The 18,142-nt window shown below is 42.8% G+C and overlaps 3 protein-coding genes across 5 annotated transcripts; all 3 read left to right on the plus strand.

Moving 5' to 3' along the window:
• Window positions 1-1,294: 1,294 nt before the first annotated feature.
• Window positions 1,295-2,090, plus strand: LOC117835893 (protein TIFY 11e). The gene has a single exon (XM_034715218.2). It carries the CDS (start codon window positions 1,394-1,396, stop codon window positions 1,862-1,864), a length of 471 nt encoding a protein of 156 aa, XP_034571109.1. The 5' UTR covers window positions 1,295-1,393; the 3' UTR covers window positions 1,865-2,090.
• Window positions 2,091-2,237: 147 nt separating this feature from the next.
• LOC117835892 (zinc finger CCCH domain-containing protein 62) lies at window positions 2,238-8,662 on the plus strand. 3 transcript variants are annotated; one of them, XM_034715215.2, is made up of 10 exons: window positions 2,238-3,912; window positions 4,055-4,128; window positions 5,280-5,394; window positions 5,531-5,589; window positions 5,802-5,853; window positions 5,950-6,061; window positions 6,180-6,278; window positions 6,517-6,644; window positions 6,766-6,876; window positions 7,254-8,662. In XM_034715215.2, exons 1-10 carry the CDS (start codon window positions 3,629-3,631, stop codon window positions 8,389-8,391), a joined length of 2,172 nt encoding a protein of 723 aa, XP_034571106.1. In that variant the 5' UTR covers window positions 2,238-3,628; the 3' UTR covers window positions 8,392-8,662. The 3 variants fall into 3 exon arrangements, with proteins under 3 accessions (XP_034571106.1, XP_034571107.1, XP_034571108.1); XM_034715216.2 differs by having other exon boundaries at window positions 6,775-6,876; XM_034715217.2 differs by having other exon boundaries at window positions 6,781-6,876.
• A 3,336-nt stretch (window positions 8,663-11,998) lies between these two features.
• Window positions 11,999-17,831, plus strand: LOC117839316 (uncharacterized). The gene is made up of 10 exons (XM_034719619.2): window positions 11,999-12,206; window positions 12,290-12,412; window positions 12,742-12,862; window positions 13,323-13,451; window positions 14,312-14,421; window positions 14,498-14,681; window positions 15,476-15,667; window positions 16,009-16,224; window positions 16,312-16,498; window positions 17,377-17,831. The coding sequence occupies exons 1-10, from the start codon at window positions 12,172-12,174 to the stop codon at window positions 17,469-17,471; spliced, it is 1,392 nt and encodes a 463-aa protein (XP_034575510.1). The 5' UTR covers window positions 11,999-12,171; the 3' UTR covers window positions 17,472-17,831.
• Window positions 17,832-18,142: the final 311 nt, after the last annotated feature.

An 18,142-nucleotide genomic window follows, 5' to 3' on the forward strand; every position in this document is an offset into this window, starting at 1 on the left:
CATTCGACCCACTAACTTTGGATCAATCGGGTGGTTGCTCCGTGGATACATCGTCAAATTTATCGACAAATATATTAATATCTACAATATCAAATAAATGGTAAATCAATATGTATTTTTTTGCGAATAAAAATCAATATGTATTACATGATGTAATAATGCAACTAGTTTAGTCTTATAGATTTTTGTAAATTTTTCTATAAATTTAGTCAAATCTAGAGAAATTTGACTTGTGATAAATGAAAATGACTTTAATTTGAAAAGGAGGGACCAGCTACCAGGCAGTCGGGGGACTTTCTGCCTTGCCCCTGTTGTTTAATAGTAGTTTGCTAGGTGGCTGGATGCAATATTTGGGGAAATGGTACATTCATCCCTGTCCTGGTCGTACTTTGTTGTGAAAGAAATTAGTAAAAAAATGCTAAAGCTTAGATGAATATGTGTTAGAGGACAAAATTTGTCATAAAGTGCAAATATACATGAATTTTGTTATCGGTTCGTATGAATTTTTTGGGGAAGTCCCAACTTATTTTTTTATATAATTTTTTTAAAATCTGTTTAATTCGCTCTCACAGGAAGTCGCATCCAGACCTGTTAGATACTTACTCAGGTATTGTAACCACTAGGCTAGAGACTCTTTCACACCTTTTCTTATGAATTAACCTAGCACCATTTTGAAATATGGTTGTGCCAAGTTTTATTTTCTTTGAAAGTACAAACTGTGTGTTTGGGTGAATTTTTACCATTTTGTATATCAGAACCATATTAACGTGTAGCTTGCTTCTGGTAATATTACATTTTCAACTTGAAACTTTTTTTTTGGCAGATTAACTACATGAAATTGGATACGCCATTCTCCAAAACTAAATTAATACTTTCACCAAAAGGTTTGCTGGTCTCCGTCGATCTTACCAACCGTGCTAAGCTAAGAGCATCTGCGCCCGTTAGATTTGTGATCCAACGGTTCTGGACCGGGAGGCGGGCTGCAGGCACGTGCGCGGACCAATTCAGATGGGAAGCACGACGTGCGTACGTGGGCAGTCGCCGACCCACACCGCTCGCCTCTCTAAACAAAGACAACCCGCGCGCGATTCCTGGCAGGTCCCCGGCCACCTCACCCCACAACGTCACGTCTCCTACTTGCGCATGGCGCCGTCAACCGGCTGGCGGTGGTTGCGCTCCCACCTCGCTGACCCCGCAACAGCGCTTCTTCACGTGTTCAACGTGCGCCGCGCGCTCCACACTCCTCGGCAACGTGTTGTTTCGTTCCTCCCACGGAAAACACCTATAAAAACCAAGACCTCCCAGCGAACCCACAAGAGAGCCCAAGCCAGAACAAATTACGAGTTCCCTTTGATCAATCCTCCTCCTCACGCGACAAAGAGCATTGCCGGCGATGGCGGCGGCAGAAGCGACCACAACGGCGACGACCAGCCGGTTCGCGGCGGCGTGCGGCGCGCTCAGCCAGTTCGTCAGGGCGGCCGAGGCCGAGAGGGAGCGCGGCGGCGCGTGGCATCCCGCCGTGCCGGTGCGGCCACTCCCCCTCATGCCGGGCGCCGACGTCGACGAAGAGCCCGAGGCTGGGCCCGCGCCCACGGCGCAGCTGACCATCGTGTACGGGGGGCGGGCCCTGGTGCTTGACGACGTCCCAGAGGACAGGGCGGCAGACTTGCTGCGCCTCGCGGCGGCGGCGGCGGCGCGAGGAGTCACGGGGCAGCTCTCCTCGGCCGACGACCTGCCGGTGGCGAGGAAGGCGTCGCTGCAGCGGTTCATGGAGAAGCGGAAAGGGAGGGCCGCCGCGCGCGCCGCGCCGTACCGCCGGCCCGGTGCCGCTGAGCGACATGACGGCCTCACGCTCGCGCTGTGAATCTGGGCTGCTAGATAGCTGGTAGCCTGTTAGTAGACTGTTTGGCTTGGTAGTATTGCAATCGTATTTGTTAGGTTGTTGACTTGTATAGATACAGGGGACTGTTCTTGTCTGGTGATTGTTGAAGCAAACAGAGCAATGTATAGATGGATGATATGGTTATTGAACACTGAATTCCGATGGAATTTCAAGAATCTTGAATTGGAGAAGTTATTTTTCTTTTGCACACGGAGAAATGGTTTTTGATTCAGGAAGCATTGAACAAGATTGACTTTCAAGGTCTTTCAAGTTTTATTTAAAGTAAAAGGTCTTTCAAGTTCGAAGACATGGAAATGGAGATTTTTGTGAACGGTAAAGAGAAAAAAGAAGACGCCCAAGATTTCCCTTTAGTTTTGACAACTGTATGTCGGCAGTCACAGATTCTACCCGAAAAATGATTTTGAGCTTGTGTACCATTATGAGTTTTAAATTTCAATAGTGTGAACGATGAAACAACATAAAAGAGCAGATCCGCTAATTCGTGCAGGCGCTAAATGTGGGCGAAGTTCCCCGGAAGTGAAGCTCAAAGGGGCGGCCTGACATGGACAGCCCAAGCGGAAAGCGACCCAACCCAACCGACACGTGCTTGTTCCACGCGAGTGCCTCCAGAATTTCAGATCCCAAGCGTTCCCACCGCTACTGGCAGGATGCTTGGTCTCGGAATTGGATCGTTCAAGCGGCCGGCACGAACCTCCCAAAGGTGTTCCATGGATGATGCTTTCGGGACCAACTCCGCTTTGCCTGCCTTATCTGATCGTAAACGTACTGTTGTATCGTCTTGACCTCTATCACAAAAGTCATCCGAAATCATTACCAACGTGTTTGGTTTGAGATGCTGGTGATCCGAAATCATCCGAACCTGGCCGCGCTGTTGGTTCGCATCGCCTGACGAGCTCATCTACCATCGATCGCTTCCGTCTAGTGCTAATCGCAGAGGCAAAATGTGCCGTACCACTTGATTTGGAGAAAAAAATATAAGCGGACGAAGCCATTCCATTTGGAGCGGAGCCACCCGATGCGCATCGACCGCTAAATCAAACAGGTTGTACCTTGCTGTCGTTTCTTTCTCTCAGTAATATGTATGCTCGAATTCTCGATACACCCTCCGTTTCTTTTACAAAGCGCGCGGACATGCTGAGATTTATATTAATTGACCAAGATTTAATCTAAGAGTGTGTAGATTGTGCATACAACATTAGTAACTTTGAATTTGTATTTGAAAGCACTTTATATAGTGTTGATCTTATATAAAATCCGTGAAGGAGGAAGAAAATAGCGTAGAAGTCTTTTGACACGGTCGATCCACGCTGCATGTCACGCCACATCATAAAAATTTGCAGAAAATTTGGAGATTCATTTTAATAGTGGCAAAAAATATAGGAGCTTTTGAATGCTTGCATTTGGTAACGACGGTAAAAAAAAATTAAATAGCGCGCAAAATTGATGGTCGGAACGTCGTTCGAAATTTATCATATGTTCCTTTTTCCCAGCAGAAGTTTATCAAAATTTCCTTTTCCGTTGGTAAGCGTGAGTTACTGAGCTGGTTACTCTAGCCTCCGAGTCCGAGCCGTGGCACGGTGGCAGTGCTGGGGCTTCGGCCGCCTATCAAACCCCCGATTGAGCCGAAAAAGGTCGAACACATTTTTCAAACCAAACGCGAAAAAAAGGAAACCCGCCCCTTCCGTCCATTCCCCTCCCACCCAACGGCCGACCCGTTAACCCGCCATGGCCGCCACCGCCGGCGGCGTCACCCGCGCCGGCCACCTCCCTCGGCAGGAAGATCGGCGCGAGGGGGATGAAGGATCCGTTGAATCGGAGGAGGAAGAGGAGGTGGAGAGCGACGACGAGGGCTCGGAGGCCTCGAGCCCCTCCGACCTCGGCGAACCCGACGCGGGCTCCGACGAGGACCCCACCTTCGACCCGGACGCCGACGGGGACCTCGAGGTGGAGGCCGTGCTGCGGGCCAGGATGAGCCGGATGTCCATCTCGGCCTCGGCGCGCAAGGGCAGGTCAGGCAGCGGGGTTGGTCTCCGCTTCTTACCTTCTGTGATTGTGTAAATCGGTACAATTTGTGCGATCGTGGTGGATCGGAGAAAGGATTTCGGTCTGTGACTTTTGCGTGTTCATGTGAGATGAATTTCGTGATTTCAGGAAAGGGGCAGCGGTGCTGAAGATGGGAAAGGAGGAGATTGACCTTCTGGCCATGGTGGACAGGCTCAAGCAGGGTGAAATTTCGATTATTGTTTCTTTCTGATAATGCCGATGGGAACTGGTTCAGAAATGGAACAGCAATGTATTGTGCCTACTGGTGTAATTAAACTTGGGGAAAATGACATGACAACCTACTAAAAACTTGGCTAACAGAAAAGAACTGTGCTTTGTTTTCTTACAGCATGTGAAACACAATTATGCTCAGCATTGAATCATTCATCTCAATACCTTGATGCAAGGAATGAACTTCATTATGCATTTATCTGCGTAGGCACAAAAGTTTAGAAACTGGCATGGGAATTTTGATTGATATGCAATTTCCCCAAAAGAAAACCATTACATTTTTGTATTTATCATGCGGTAGTTGTTTTATAAGATATTCAAGATGGCAATGGGGACCCGCGACTCGATACCCGATGGGTATTTACTCCATTAGGGTTTGAATATGGACTAAACACACTACCCACGGGTACATAAATTGACCAAACCCTTCACCCATCGGGTACACGGGTATGGGTATGTTCCAGCGGTCCCCATACCCGTTAACCCGTGGGTGAAAAATACCCGGCCCAAAAGTAAAGAAGCATGTTTGTTGTCCTATATATGTTGACTGCAATGAACTTGGAGATTTATTTATGTACCCCTTTTGGCTATGTAATGTAATGACAGAATGACTTGTGTGATGGTGTTATGTGACTGGTGGTTGCAGTAGAGATTATTATATGCTATTATTTGTCTAATTTTATGTATTCTGGGACTGGTGGTTGCTGCTGAAGTGCTGATTTTCATGTGCTTAAATAAACTATTGGCGGGTACGGGAGACCCGCCGGGTATGATTTACCCTACCGGGTATGGGTTTGGGGAAATTCCCCACCCACAGCTGGGTATGGGGATTCTGGTGGTCTCAAATTTTTATGGCGGGGATGGGTCTGGGGTGTGGCCATACCCGATGGGGATTTACCCATTGCCATCTTGATATTGAGCTTCAGGTATTCCTTCTGTTGTCAATGTAATGTTAAGCACAAGCAGAGAGGTTGTTAGGTCATTTGGAGGAAACCTGTTTAATAAATGTGTTTCTGCCTACAGTTCCACGGATCAGAAGTGCAAAATTTTCTTTTTATTTGCTTAATGTAGTTGCTCATATGAGCATTGTTGCAATGTGCAGATGATCAGCTGGAGAAACTAAAGGTTTATGAATGTAAAGCATATTTGCGGATGCACAAATTAAGATTGACAGGCAAGAAGGAAGTGCTCCTAAATCGAATCAGGGAGCATATAGAGTATGAACTCCAACCATATTGTGATATATCCTTTTTTTTTAGAACTTTAATCTTGAGCTTCTGTTGTTGACTTTGTTAGATCATATCTGATGCCCATCAATGTACTCACACTTTCTTGTGCTTCACATACATTCAGGGTGAAAAATAACGGCGAGGAGAAGTACCCAGTTTCAAACTTTGTTCTTAACTGTAAAGGTGAAACAAGCTAGCTAACTTATTCAGATGTTTGAACAGAGTTCAAGTGCTTATAGAAAATGAGGTTCATAACTTTGTAGCGGTCCAGGCATCTACATGACCTTAGTTTAGGACTTTTAGTAGAGAAGCCTATAATAATTTGTTAACTTTTGCCTTCCTGTGCCGTTTGTGTGCAAATTTTGTCTCTCTTATACGTCACTTAATTCATGCAGGTGATGCATGCAAAGGTGATGTTGTGATTTTTGAGCAAAACATTTACAGAAGGTAATTGCTAAGTTCTGGTGGTATTTATCATGAATCGTGAATCTTTAGACATTGCATTTATTTTCCATTTTTTATTTCTGTTGAATATTGATGTAGGAAAAAGGGAGCTCCTCGAGAAGTCAAGGGGCGCCTATGTGGTCAAAGGACCAATGCTGGTAGAATAATAAAAGAAAGCTACGGCACTGCAAAGCAACAGCATACATTCACTGTAAGTCCTTAGTTCTTGTACAAGCATGCATTCTTCCCTCAGTTACAGTATAGCTAGAAGCCTAGAACAATGATCTTTGGAATCCATTTTATGTGCTAAAAATGTATATATAATGTAGATTGAGATTTTATGGAGTAAAGGATACAAACCATGGCCTCCCCTTCATCCGCTCCTCATTAAGGGCAGAAATCTTTACAAGGATAAGACCATGAGACAGGTGCATTCTCTAGCAATGTTCTTTTGCATACTCTCTCCATTCCAAATTGTAGGTCGTTTTGGCTCTTTTAGGTTCATAGATATTATTATGCATCTAGACATACACTATATCTAGATGCATAATAATATCTATGAATCTAGAAAAGCCAAAACGACCTACAATTTGGAACGGAGGGAGTATATGAAAAGAAAGCTTATTATTGATTGAGCTGCACTGATATATTTTACTACATTCACAGCCATGGCCTGATGAAGAGGAAAGAAACAGGGTCATACAAGAAAAACATGAAAGAGGGGATGTGGCACGCAAGTCAAGAGCAGCCAGGATTCATGAGAAAGAGATTGAAAAGCTGTCGAGGTTAAAAAGGTAAGCTCAAATACTATAATGTTGTACATTTTGACATGATAATATGGTATTTACAGTAATACTCATGGCGGGAGATCATGGTCAGTAGTAGTGTAGTACTGTTTAAAAAAGGTGCTAATAGCTGTTTCAGGAACAGGATGAAGGACAAGATCAAAGAACAGCAGAACATGAACCAGAAACAGCCTCAAGAGCTAAAGCAGAAGGTCGAATCCACGAATACTGTTCAGCAAAGGTATCTCAATGGGTTCGTAATGCTGCAATCGCTCTGATGCCCTCCTATTAGGCTGTTGCATGAAATGGGTCAGCTTGTGTCACTGCTTAGCATATTTACATTAAGCTGTACTACCAAAATATGTGCTGTCCATCTGCATCTAATACATGGTAGACACTTAGGAAAAGAAAATACTGCCTTTCTATTTCTATCATTCTCCTGTTACTAGGGTTATCTTGCTTTTTTATTGCTTGTCATATTAATGTACAGTTTATTTGCATCTAATACATGGTAAATGCTTACTAAAAAGAAAATGGCATCTAACTGTATTGTTTATAGAGTTCTTGGGCATTTACATCTACGATTGTGCTTATATAACTTTTTCTTGCATCTGTTAGGGTTGGTGAGAGGAAAGGCCCTTCCCCTCAAAATGGTGAACCAGGGAATACAAGGCAGCAACATATATCTTCGAAGGCTATTTCTACACACCACAATGAAGTGTTTCCACAGATGGGTGCAACAAGAAATTTCCAGCAAGAGTTCAACGGTAATCAGGTCTCTTCCAACCAACATGGAGGACCACAGCCGTTTTCAGAGCCCACTCATACTCAGCAAATGTTCAAGGACTCGCACCACCACCACAGTTATCAACAACGAAATGAAGTTCTGTCGCAGGAGGTTGCAATGATAACTTCCAGGAAAGCATTCCTAGGTCGTCAGGCCCCTTCCCAACACAATGGAGGATCAGGGAGCACAAAGCATCATCCCATATCTTCAAAGCCCACTCCTTCAACGTTCAAGTACCCACAGCAACCCCCCAAACATCAAAACCACAATGAAGAGGATGGTCCTAAGAGAACTTACAGAGAACATCATCATCAGAATAACGCTGACCATTCCACAGAATATGATGAATCTTCATTCCATCCTCAAGGGAAGTTCACTCAGCATGCAAGTCCGTACCAGCATGGCTCCAATTTTCATCAAAATGCCCCAGGTAGTCACCAGGCACATCAACCCCAAAGACCAAGAAATCAGCATCAAAGTAAAGCTTACTATGCCACAAAATATAATGACTCATTCCAGCCTCAAGGGAAGTCCACTCACCATGCAAATGCATACCAGCATAGCTCCAGTTCTCATCAATATGCCCAAGCTAATCACCGAGTGCATCAACCCTTGAGACCAAGAAATCAGGATTTCAATTCAAGTGACCCATCTTATGGACAGGATTACCATCATCAAGGATGCCATGATTACAGGGGAATCACTCGTGGCCAGTATCATCCTCAACAGAGCCAGAATCAAAATTACTATAGCCGCAGGCCTATGACTCAAGACCAGTATCTAACCCAACAAAACCATCATCCGAATTACAATGATCACAGGAAAACAAACCAAAAGCAGTATCATCCTAGACAGAACCAACCTCAGCAGTTTCTGGAACAGCAACCACAACCACGGCCATGCCGCTACTACTATAAACAAGGATGGTGCCCCTATGGGGAAGGCTGCTGGTATTCCCACGACATCTGAGTGCTAAAGGAGAGGCAAAATGTTGTGCTGCAGTGCTGTGACCTCAGCCAAGTTGAAGATTTTGAAGTGGCAGGGGAACACTAACTTTTTTTTGGGCGAGTAATGTGGAAATTTTTTCATTGAAACTTAAGCCACATGGGTCTACATCACGCTCTTGTATTAGCTGTTCAGCTAAATTTGGGATAATCTTTAGGTACCTATGTATTGCAGTCATAAATATCAACTCCATTTGTTGATTATTAGTTAATCCATATGCCATTATGATATGATTTATGGAAATTCCATAGAGATTTCACATGAAAATAGATCATATTACATAGAAATGCCCTGATTTTCTTAGGATACAGATCTAAGTTAATTTTATGTCCGTTCTGTGATTACGGTTTTACAATTACTGAAAGGTGAGTGAGGTAATGTAATGCTAATTCGCTTCTTTTGAACGTAAATGTAATGTTAATTCGTCGCTACCTGTAGTAGCTGATTGGCCAAACTGAACTTGTTTTAGTGGGCAGTTCAGTATTCATGTCCCCTAGGTCGTTTTGGCTTTTTATTTGCTATGTATCTACATGATCTATATCTGAATACATAGTAAAAGTTACGTATCTAGAAAAGTCAAAATGATCTATAACTTGGTACAGGGAGGAAGTACGTAGAAATCATGGTGAACGCAAAACAAGTGTGAAAATCTAACTTGAATTGCCATCCAAACCTCTTGTTTCCTAAGTAGAAGCTTATAAGTAATGTTTTAGACATTGACACCATCTCCAAACCATAATTTTGATCTAAAAATTATTGCAAAATATAACAAACCTATACTTTTATAAAGTTATATTTGGAGATAAAATTACCCATGCCATTTCCAAACATCCAAACTCAGTATATAAAAAGTAATATGTAACCAGAATTTGAAATTGATAATACAACCCTCAAAACATCACAAGCTTTTCATTTTTTTCACTCCATTTTTTGCTCACAGCTTAAGGCCCCCTTTGGTTAGGCTTTCCAACCTGCTTTTGCTTTTGCAAAAGTCAAAAGCCAACCAAAGGGTTCCAAAGCCATTGATGCTTTTACCCAAAAGCAATTTTTATGGTAGTACAAATCCAAAAGCACCTCCCCCCTACTTTCAAGTACTTTTGGGGCAAAAAATACCCACCTGCCACTGGTTATGATGTACCGTTTCATTTTCTAGCGATCTATTTTTTCTCCCGCACGCGAAGAGAACACGACCGGCTTCTCTCCCCCGTCCCCCGCACATCGCCGTCTCTGATCCAGGCGGTCCGCCGCCCGCCACCCTTGGCTGCCGGCCGGCCGTCCGCCTCCCCTGGCCGTCGGCCGGCCGTCCGCCACCGCCCATCCACCATCCCCCCATCGCCGGGCCCCCGTCACCAGCCCGTTAACGCCCGTTCGCCGCCCCCCATCATCGGACCCCCGTCACCGGCCCATCTAAGGCCCGCCGCCGCCCCTAACGGCCGCCGCCGGGCCCTCGTCGCCGCCCCCTGACGCCCACCGCCACCCCTTGTCAGCTGCCGCCAAGCCCTCGTCGCCGGTCCCTGAGGCCCGCCGCCGGCCTCCTGACGCCCGCCGCCGCCCCCTGAATCAACAGCAGGGCGCCCCATCGCCGGCCCCCCATCGCCGGCCAATTGGCTCTGCTCCTGGTCACCAGCGCACCGACCGGTTTGTCTTCTTTTTTCTTCTCAACTAATTTTTCTTATAACACTTGTTTCGTATAAATCATTTATACTATTCCAATTGTTTTATGTTGTCAGTTACAACTACAACACAAAATCAAATAGGAAGCTACCTGTGAACTTGCACAACATGCTGGTGCTATTGGAGAAATGGGCAACTTGTATAGTGAGTGGTATTTGCACAAAGCTGAATATAGGGAAACGTCAGAAACTGGAATTCAATGGGTGATGAGGCGTATGTCACGTCCGAGGTATTTTTATAAGATGTTTTGGATGAGCACGGAGATTTTCGATAAACTTCATGAGTTGCTAGTCTCTACTTACGAATTGACCTCAACCAACAATGTTTCGTCTACTGAGTCATTGGCAATGTTCTTGTGGATCGTCGGAGGACCACAATCTTTTTCACAAGCTAAAAATCGTTTCACACGGTCACTTTGAACAGTTCACATGAAGTTTCACGAAGTGTTGAAATGCTTGCGCAAGTTAGCTAAGGACAATATTAAGCCAAGAGATCCTACTTTTTCTACGGAGCATGAAAGGGTGGAGAGGACCGTTTTTGGCCATACTTTAAAGGTGCAATTGGAGCAATAGATGGTTCACATGTCAAAGTGGTAGTGCTAGTGGACGAAGTGGTTAACCACACATGCCGTCATGGATATACATCTCAAAATGTGCTAGCTATTTGTGACTTTGATATGAGGTTCACCTTTGCGGTTGCCGGGTGGACGGATTCTGCACATGACACACGTATCCTCAATCATGCATTGGCAAATTTTCCTTCATTTCCCGTACCTTCTAAAGGTATACATGGTTCCTTCAACAAATTAGCAATATTTGTATTATTATGTACCTTACTAACTTGATTTTGTAGGAAAGTATTATCTTGTGGACTCAGGTTACCCAAACCGAATTAGGTATCTTGTGCCTTTCAAAGGAAGCACATACCATACCAGAATTTCAGCATCGTTCGGGGCTTCCTCAAGGAAAGTATGAGATGTTCAATTTCTTGCATTCATCTCTTCGTAATGTCGTTGAAAATTCTTTTGGAGTCTTAAAGCAGAAGTGGCGTATTTTGAAGGACATGCCAAGTTTCTCACCTTGTACTCAGAAACATATCATTATGGCTTATCTTGCATTGCATAATTTTATTCGTGACAGCAATTTGTGTGATAAGGAGTTCAAGAGACGTGATGATGATGAGGATTACTTGGTACAACATACATGTGGCATGAGACAAACACAAGGAGATGAGAGTGACGATGTGGAGAATGAGGATACCATGAATACCATTCGTACTAGGATAGCTGATGCTTTAGTTAATACGAGAGAAGGAGAGTAATGTTGAGGGATGGCATCATTGTATAGAACTTTTAATGGATATAGTTCTATTTATGTGGACCAATCACTTTAATGGATGAAAAACATATAAAATTTATTTTTTTCTTTCTAAAATAGTGGTTTACATTTGAACTAGCGAACGCATTATTTTGTTACGAGCAATTTGCATATAAACACACTCACAGACTTTTAGGGGCATTACAGGTATTTCTTACACAGCCTACAGTTTCACAGCTCCTCTAACTAACGGTCTTCTGCTTTTCCTATAGTTGCTTCCTCACAGCTGCTTTTTCACAGCCTACAGCTCACAACAGCTTTTTCAAAAGCCACAGTCTAACCAAACACATCATTTAAGTCAGCAAATCAATTAGCATCATGAGCATCTTGTGGAACATGGATAAATTTCCGATTTTTCCCCCTCCTAGTTCACAGCCAGCCCAAATATCCGCTGCATGGGCATGAGCCCAACTGTCCAAACCCTCTCAAAGTAAAAAAAAAGAAAAGAAAAGGCCCAACCAGCCCCCCAAGGCCTAACTCCCCCAGGTCTGACCGCAAATCTACGAACGCCCCACCCCCATTTCTCTCTTTCTCGCTCGCTCGGTTGCTCCTTTTCTCGCCCATCCATTGCTCCGATCCAAACGGTGGCGGCTTCGGCGGCGGCCGGCGACCGGCGCGATCGGGCGCCCTCCCGAGCCCCTATGCCCTGAACGCGCAATCCGAACCCCGACGCGCCGGTTTCGCCGTCGCCACCATGTCTACCATCCCCTCCATCGAGCCCTTCAACCGGTGAGCCCCGACACTGCTCCATTCTCGTAACCCTAGCCGCAGCCGTCGCTGACCTCCGCGGGATCGGACCCGTTTTGTCGCAGGCTGGTGAGGCTGGCGGCGCGCGCCTTCTACGACGACATCTCCATGAAAGGCGACAACCAGCCCAAGACCTCCCGCGGGGACAACCGCGGCATGGCCGTCGTCGTCCTAGACGCGCTCACCAGGTACTACCGAGTCATTTCTGTTGAACCTTTTTGTCTTCTCAATGAAATCTTGTTGGGTGTGCACGCCAAGTTCGTTTGCAATATGTTCGGCGCTGTAGGTGGTTGCCTTGAAGGCTTGAACAAATGATTTGCTGCTAGTCTTCTTGTTTGCATGCACACCCTGCCTTTCAGGTTCCATCAAAACATCTCGCCTGCCCGTCCAGTGGCACTGCTCTCATGCTATCTCTTTTGAATGCTTGATTAGTTTCCTGTGGTGTGCTTCTGAGACAGCCTATTTGATTTATTGGGTTCTGTTGATTTACGCAAAACCTACTCTTTTTCCACCTCAGACGGCAGTGGGTCCGGGAGGAGGATTTGGCTAAAGCGTTGAAGCTCCACTCGAAACAGCTACGGCGCATTCTCCGCTTCTTTGAAGAGGAGAAGCTAGTCACAAGGGATCACCGGAAGGAGGTTGGTTCTATTCGTGTGTATTAATCTGCTGTTGTTCTTGCATCGCTGTCATTCCGACTTTTTTGTGGTAGAATTGATCAACTTTAACTGCCAGCTGGTGACAAAACATCATTGTTTCCTATTAAATTAAATGGCATTAAACTGTGAAGAAGATAGTTCGACATTTGTTTGGAGTCTTTTAAATGTGACACATGAAGATTATCAAATAACTAATGCATGTAGGTGGACATAAATTTCTTCACCTGAAATCCTCCGCCATGAAGCTGACCATTAGCTGCAGGCTGTTGATACATGACATATGTATTATAACAATCATTTAAAGGCGCTATGTAAATAGTTCTCCATATCTGAAAGCACGTCAGCGACTATCTTATGATTTCGTATATCTCGTTTCTGGTTGTGGTTCCTTGCCTTATTTTCTTATTTTTGTATTTTTTTCTTGGAAACTTTGTTGATGAAGAATGCAAAAGGAGCAAAAGTACATAATGCTGCTGCTGCAGCTGCCGGTGATGGTCCGCCAGGCACTAAGGAGGGAGAAGAGAAAGTAAAGATGCACACACATTCATACTGTTGTTTGGATTATGCTCAGGTTAGTTTCTGAAACCTATGCCATTAAGTTATTATTGCTTTTATAGATAAATAAAAGAACACCCTTTTATTAAAAAAATAACTAGATATTTCTATGTTGGCTTTATTTATTTGTAGCAATTATCTTTTCTTTATATTATCTCAGGGAACTGACTGAATGCATTAATTTCATAGACTTCTGATTCTGATGATGCTTTGGGATTCCTCTTTTTCATTTTATCTTCTTTCTGATTGGGCTTGATTGCAAAGAGGGAGAAATACTATTATTGCTATGTTATCATGAGTTAATCCTGCTTTCTGTTTGAAAACTGTTAGCCTTGGAGGGAAAGTGTTTGACCTACATTATTTAAAACATGACTCTTCCAGTATGAGCCATTGATTAATGTCAATCAATATCCAGTCTAACTGTTTCATGCCTCCAATGACACATAGTGAAAGCCATCTCATCAACTGCTTTCTCTCTGGTAGAACTCTCTAGAACTTCCTGTTTTAAAAGAACAGTTGACAATCCTCTATGTTCTCTCAATGGCATGTGAATGGCAATGGACCTTCTCTACATAACATAGATTACGGTAGTATTCTGTTTTGGACATGTATGCAGGTGATATTGAGGACACTTCTCTTGTTCTGAAGATCTCTTGGCTCAAAACACTTATTTTGATCAGTACAAAAACTTTATTGGTCATTTGCTCGAGTGTAGTTATCATTTCCATTTCCATTCATTGGTTCACATGTACTGGTTGTCTGGTTCTGAAGCTTACTACTAATTAAGAGTGTCCCCATTTCATCTTTCCTCTGTTTCTTGTTCTAATAATCCAATATAAATTGTTGCTGACAGATCTTTATCCTACCCAAACACAGATTTGTGATGTTGTAAGGTACAGGATTCACCGCATGAAGAAAAAATTGAAGGATGAATTGGACAGCAGAAATACAATTCAACACTACATATGTCCTAGCTGTAATAAAAGGTAGTAGGTGTTTGTCTAGTTTATTCATGCTGGGCAGAAAACTAGGGTGCTCAGGTAACTTTCTTCTGACCTGCAGGTATTCAGCCTTTGATGCCCTGCAACTGGTAAGCTACACGGATGAGTACTTCCATTGTGAAAATTGCAACGGTGAACTGGTTGCAGAGAGTGACAAGCTCGCTTCTGAGGAAATGGGTGATGGTGATGACAATGTTAGAAAGCGTAGGCGTGAGAAATTGAAGGACATGCAACAAAGAATTGAAGTAAGTATTCAATTATCTTTAGAACTCTCAATGTCAATATTTATATACACAGTCCAAAGATTACGAAAGGATACAAAAGTGTTAGGTTTTCAGATTTCCAGCATAACTGCTACTGAGAATAGATGGCTGCATAGAAGAAAAATCTCAAGAAAATAAGATTCCAAACTGTTGCCTGACTTTCTCATTGATGCAGGAAACTATTCTCTTTGTTTTTGCCTTAAGAAATGCCCTTGCTTTTGAGAATGTTGTTTGCACAGATACTCCCTCCGTCCCACAAAGAGTGTCCTTTTAGGTTTGTCCTAAGTCAAACTGTCTTAAGTTTGACCAAGTTTACAATGAAGAGTATCAATATTTATAACACTAAATAGGTATGCTATGAAAATATATTTCATAACAAATCTAATGAAACTTGTTAGACATCAAAAGCATTGATATATTTTTATATAAACTTGGTCAGACATAAGATGATTTGACTCAGGACAAAACTAAAAGGACACTCTTTGTGGGACGGAGGGAGTATGCTAAACACCCATCAATATATAGCCACACCAATTAATTATGTAATACCATCACATACATCAACCTGTGAGACAAATTCAACACTAAACATGTGGAGGCATGCTGCATTAGTCAAGAAATAGTTTGACCAATACACCTAGAAGTGTTTGGATGAGAAATTCAGAATATTAATCTCTTTGGTAAAAAGGTTTCTGTATTCTGTCTCTTTCGGGAAAAGAATGAAAGAATGAATCACGTTCAACTAGTGTCTCAAAATCCTGGTTATCTTACTTTAGGAGCAATTGAAGCCATTGGTTGCACAACTTGATAGAGTGAAGAATTTACCTCCGCCTGAGTTTGGGAGTCTACAGACATGGGAAAGAGCAAATGTTGGCGCTTTTGCAAATGGTGACCCTAGTGCAGCTGATTCATCTAGGAACTCACAAGGGCAGTATGGTACACCAATGCCGTACATGGGTGAGACAAAGGTAGGGCTGTCATAGCTTTTAATGCTACTGTATCTTCTTGGTTAAGTAATATGCACAGGCATAATAATTATGTTAAATGTGAATACTTTACAATATCCCAATGAATTTATCAATCATATTAGTCCATCTTCATCTGCGCAGAAAAACCTTATAAAATTGAATCAGAAGTTCTCACATTTGTACAACATAAATATGTCTCAATAAAATTTTCTCACCAATGCATTTCTGTGGTTTATGTGGTAATATGGAAGTCTCATGCAGATGCTAGCTTGTGTAGCATTGCATTGCACCTTACAGGCGTACCTTTGCTTGATAGATCAGATATCTGTTTCACTTTTCAGGTTGAAGTTGAGATAGCTGATGGTGTGAAAGAAGAAGGTGCTGAATCAGGTAAAAACGGTTCAGAGCTGAAAGTCTTACCTCCATGGATGATCAAAGATGGCATGAATCTTACAAAGGAACAAAGAGGAGAGACCAGCAAGGTATCAAAACTTGATGAAGAATCAGAAGCCAAGGATGACAAAAAACAGGACTCAAAAGATGATCAAAGCATACAGGTCAGCTTGGGAATAAACATAAACTGGATTCTGCAGTAAAGGATTTACTTTTATGAAATGTTTATATTAGTTATTTTTATCTTGTAGGAGGAATACATAAAAGCTTATTATGAGGCCTTAAGGAAAAAGCAGGAAGAGGAAGAAGCAAAAATGAGAATGCAGCAGGAAGGTGAGACTTTTGTCTCTGATTCTCAATCTGAACGCCAGGTGGGCAAGAAGTACAAGCGGGAGGATGAGGATGAAGGTATTGAATGGGAAGAGCAGCAACCTACAGGTATCTTTTATTTATTCATTTTTGTTAGCTTAATCATTTAATTTGTCTTTATACGAATGCTTGTATAAACTAAGAATGGTAGAATCAAATCCTGCCTATATATTTTTCCTACCTATCTTCAAACTACACCTGTATTAGTGTCTACCATATAGCAAATTGATTTCCAGTGCACATGGAAATGCATGTATTTAAAGAGTTAGAACATGGTATTGCCACCAATTCCAAAACTAAGTCTGACTAGCCTTTTCGAATTTTCCTCAAATAAAATTCCTACATATTTCATTTTTTTGCTTTTTTCTTCCGATTATTAGCCTTGTTTATGTAATGCTCTAATCAACAACCAAGACGTGTCTTATCATAGCTTCTGATAAATCCGCCTGCTAGCAGTGGTGCTGCCTTAGTGTAATGGTGGTGGTGTGGGGTGGGTGTGAGTGTTCTTGTGCTCGGGTAGGGTCTTTCCAGACTCGTGTACTATTTCTTCTACCTTAATGAAATGATGCGCAGCTCTCCTGCGTAGTTCGAGAAAAAAAAAGCTTCTGATAAGTCCGCCCATATCTCTCTGTGACATCAAACATCTGTTACCTTTTACAAATATTTTTTTTTTGAAGGGTAGCAAGGTCATTTCATTTATGACCTTTAAGTTGATTGTATTTAAGATGACACTGTTCAGGTCCTGGGTAAATCCATGACTGGGCTTTAGGAATGCCATAATTACTTGGGAACTATTTTTCCCCTTCGGAATTTTTTTAATTTTATCATCTGTTTTTCAGTTAAAGAACAATGATGTGTAGCGTGTCAACCTCCAATTTCACATTTAATATATACCAAAGTTGATGTTGCACCCAACTGCTGTGTCTAATCTGTTTAAAATTGTGTAGGGAATGCAACCGAGCAGTACAAATTGGCAGATTTAAACGCGGAGGCCCAAGAATCTGGTGATGACGAAGATGATCTTGAGTGGGAAGAAGGTTAATACTTGCTGGTGTACCCCCAGCTCCCTCTGGGATTTTGTCGAAATAGTCCAATTCCAGCATGTCGCTGACAGCCAAAAAACTTGAATCGTGCGCTATTATGTTAAGAGATTCTACCAGCTGCACAACCACAAAAAAAATTGTCAATAGTACTGCACTGATGAGTTTGATTCAGTTGTGCTTGATCATGGAAAACTTGTTCAATTGAAGGCCAGCTCGTACGCGTTCAGTTAAAGAATGTACAAAATGTTCCTATATTCGAGCAGGAAAAACATTTTTTCTCTGTAATTTGGAAGAGTTGTGCACGATTATGTTGTGGACGATTTCATGCCCGCAAGAGGAATTACAAGTGTTGAGTTAAATTGTCGGATACAAACTGTGCTTCATTATACATTTGAATTGTCCTGAAAATGCAATGTATTAAGGTCGATACCATTGATCCATACCATTATACCAACCTACCGCAATAGCAGAGAGATAAAGGAACATGAGCACTGGCGCTTTTGTTTGTCTTAAGGTTGGTCTGACCGCTCCCTCTGCTGTGAGTTTTGGTCATAAACATCATAAGGAAACTGCCAACATGCCTTGCCACATGCGCGCATACTTTGAAGCATGAACAGTTGAACGGAACAGGACATATTTTTGAAAACACAGATTTTGCTAGGCAGAATTG

This window comes from Setaria viridis, chromosome 9, assembly GCF_005286985.2.
Source record: "Setaria viridis chromosome 9, Setaria_viridis_v4.0, whole genome shotgun sequence".
Classification (NCBI taxonomy): Eukaryota; Viridiplantae; Streptophyta; class Magnoliopsida; order Poales; family Poaceae; genus Setaria; species Setaria viridis.

Bases quoted from the DNA above. Each gene is read 5' to 3' on its own strand.
- LOC117835893 (XM_034715218.2), top strand. From the start codon at position 1,394: ATGGCGGCGGCAGAAGCGACCACAACGGCGACGACCAGCCGGTTCGCG.
- LOC117835892 (XM_034715215.2), top strand. From the start codon at position 3,629: ATGGCCGCCACCGCCGGCGGCGTCACCCGCGCCGGCCACCTCCCTCGG. The intron at 5,395-5,530 runs GTATGAACTCCA...ACATACATTCAG, and splicing joins CGAATCAGGGAGCATATAGA to GGTGAAAAATAACGGCGAGG. The intron at 6,877-7,253 runs GTATCTCAATGG...TGCATCTGTTAG, and splicing joins ACGAATACTGTTCAGCAAAG to GGTTGGTGAGAGGAAAGGCC.
- LOC117839316 (XM_034719619.2), top strand. From the start codon at position 12,172: ATGTCTACCATCCCCTCCATCGAGCCCTTCAACCG. The intron at 13,452-14,311 runs GTTAGTTTCTGA...ACCCAAACACAG, and splicing joins GTTGTTTGGATTATGCTCAG to ATTTGTGATGTTGTAAGGTA. The intron at 14,422-14,497 runs GTAGTAGGTGTT...TCTGACCTGCAG, and splicing joins TGTCCTAGCTGTAATAAAAG to GTATTCAGCCTTTGATGCCC.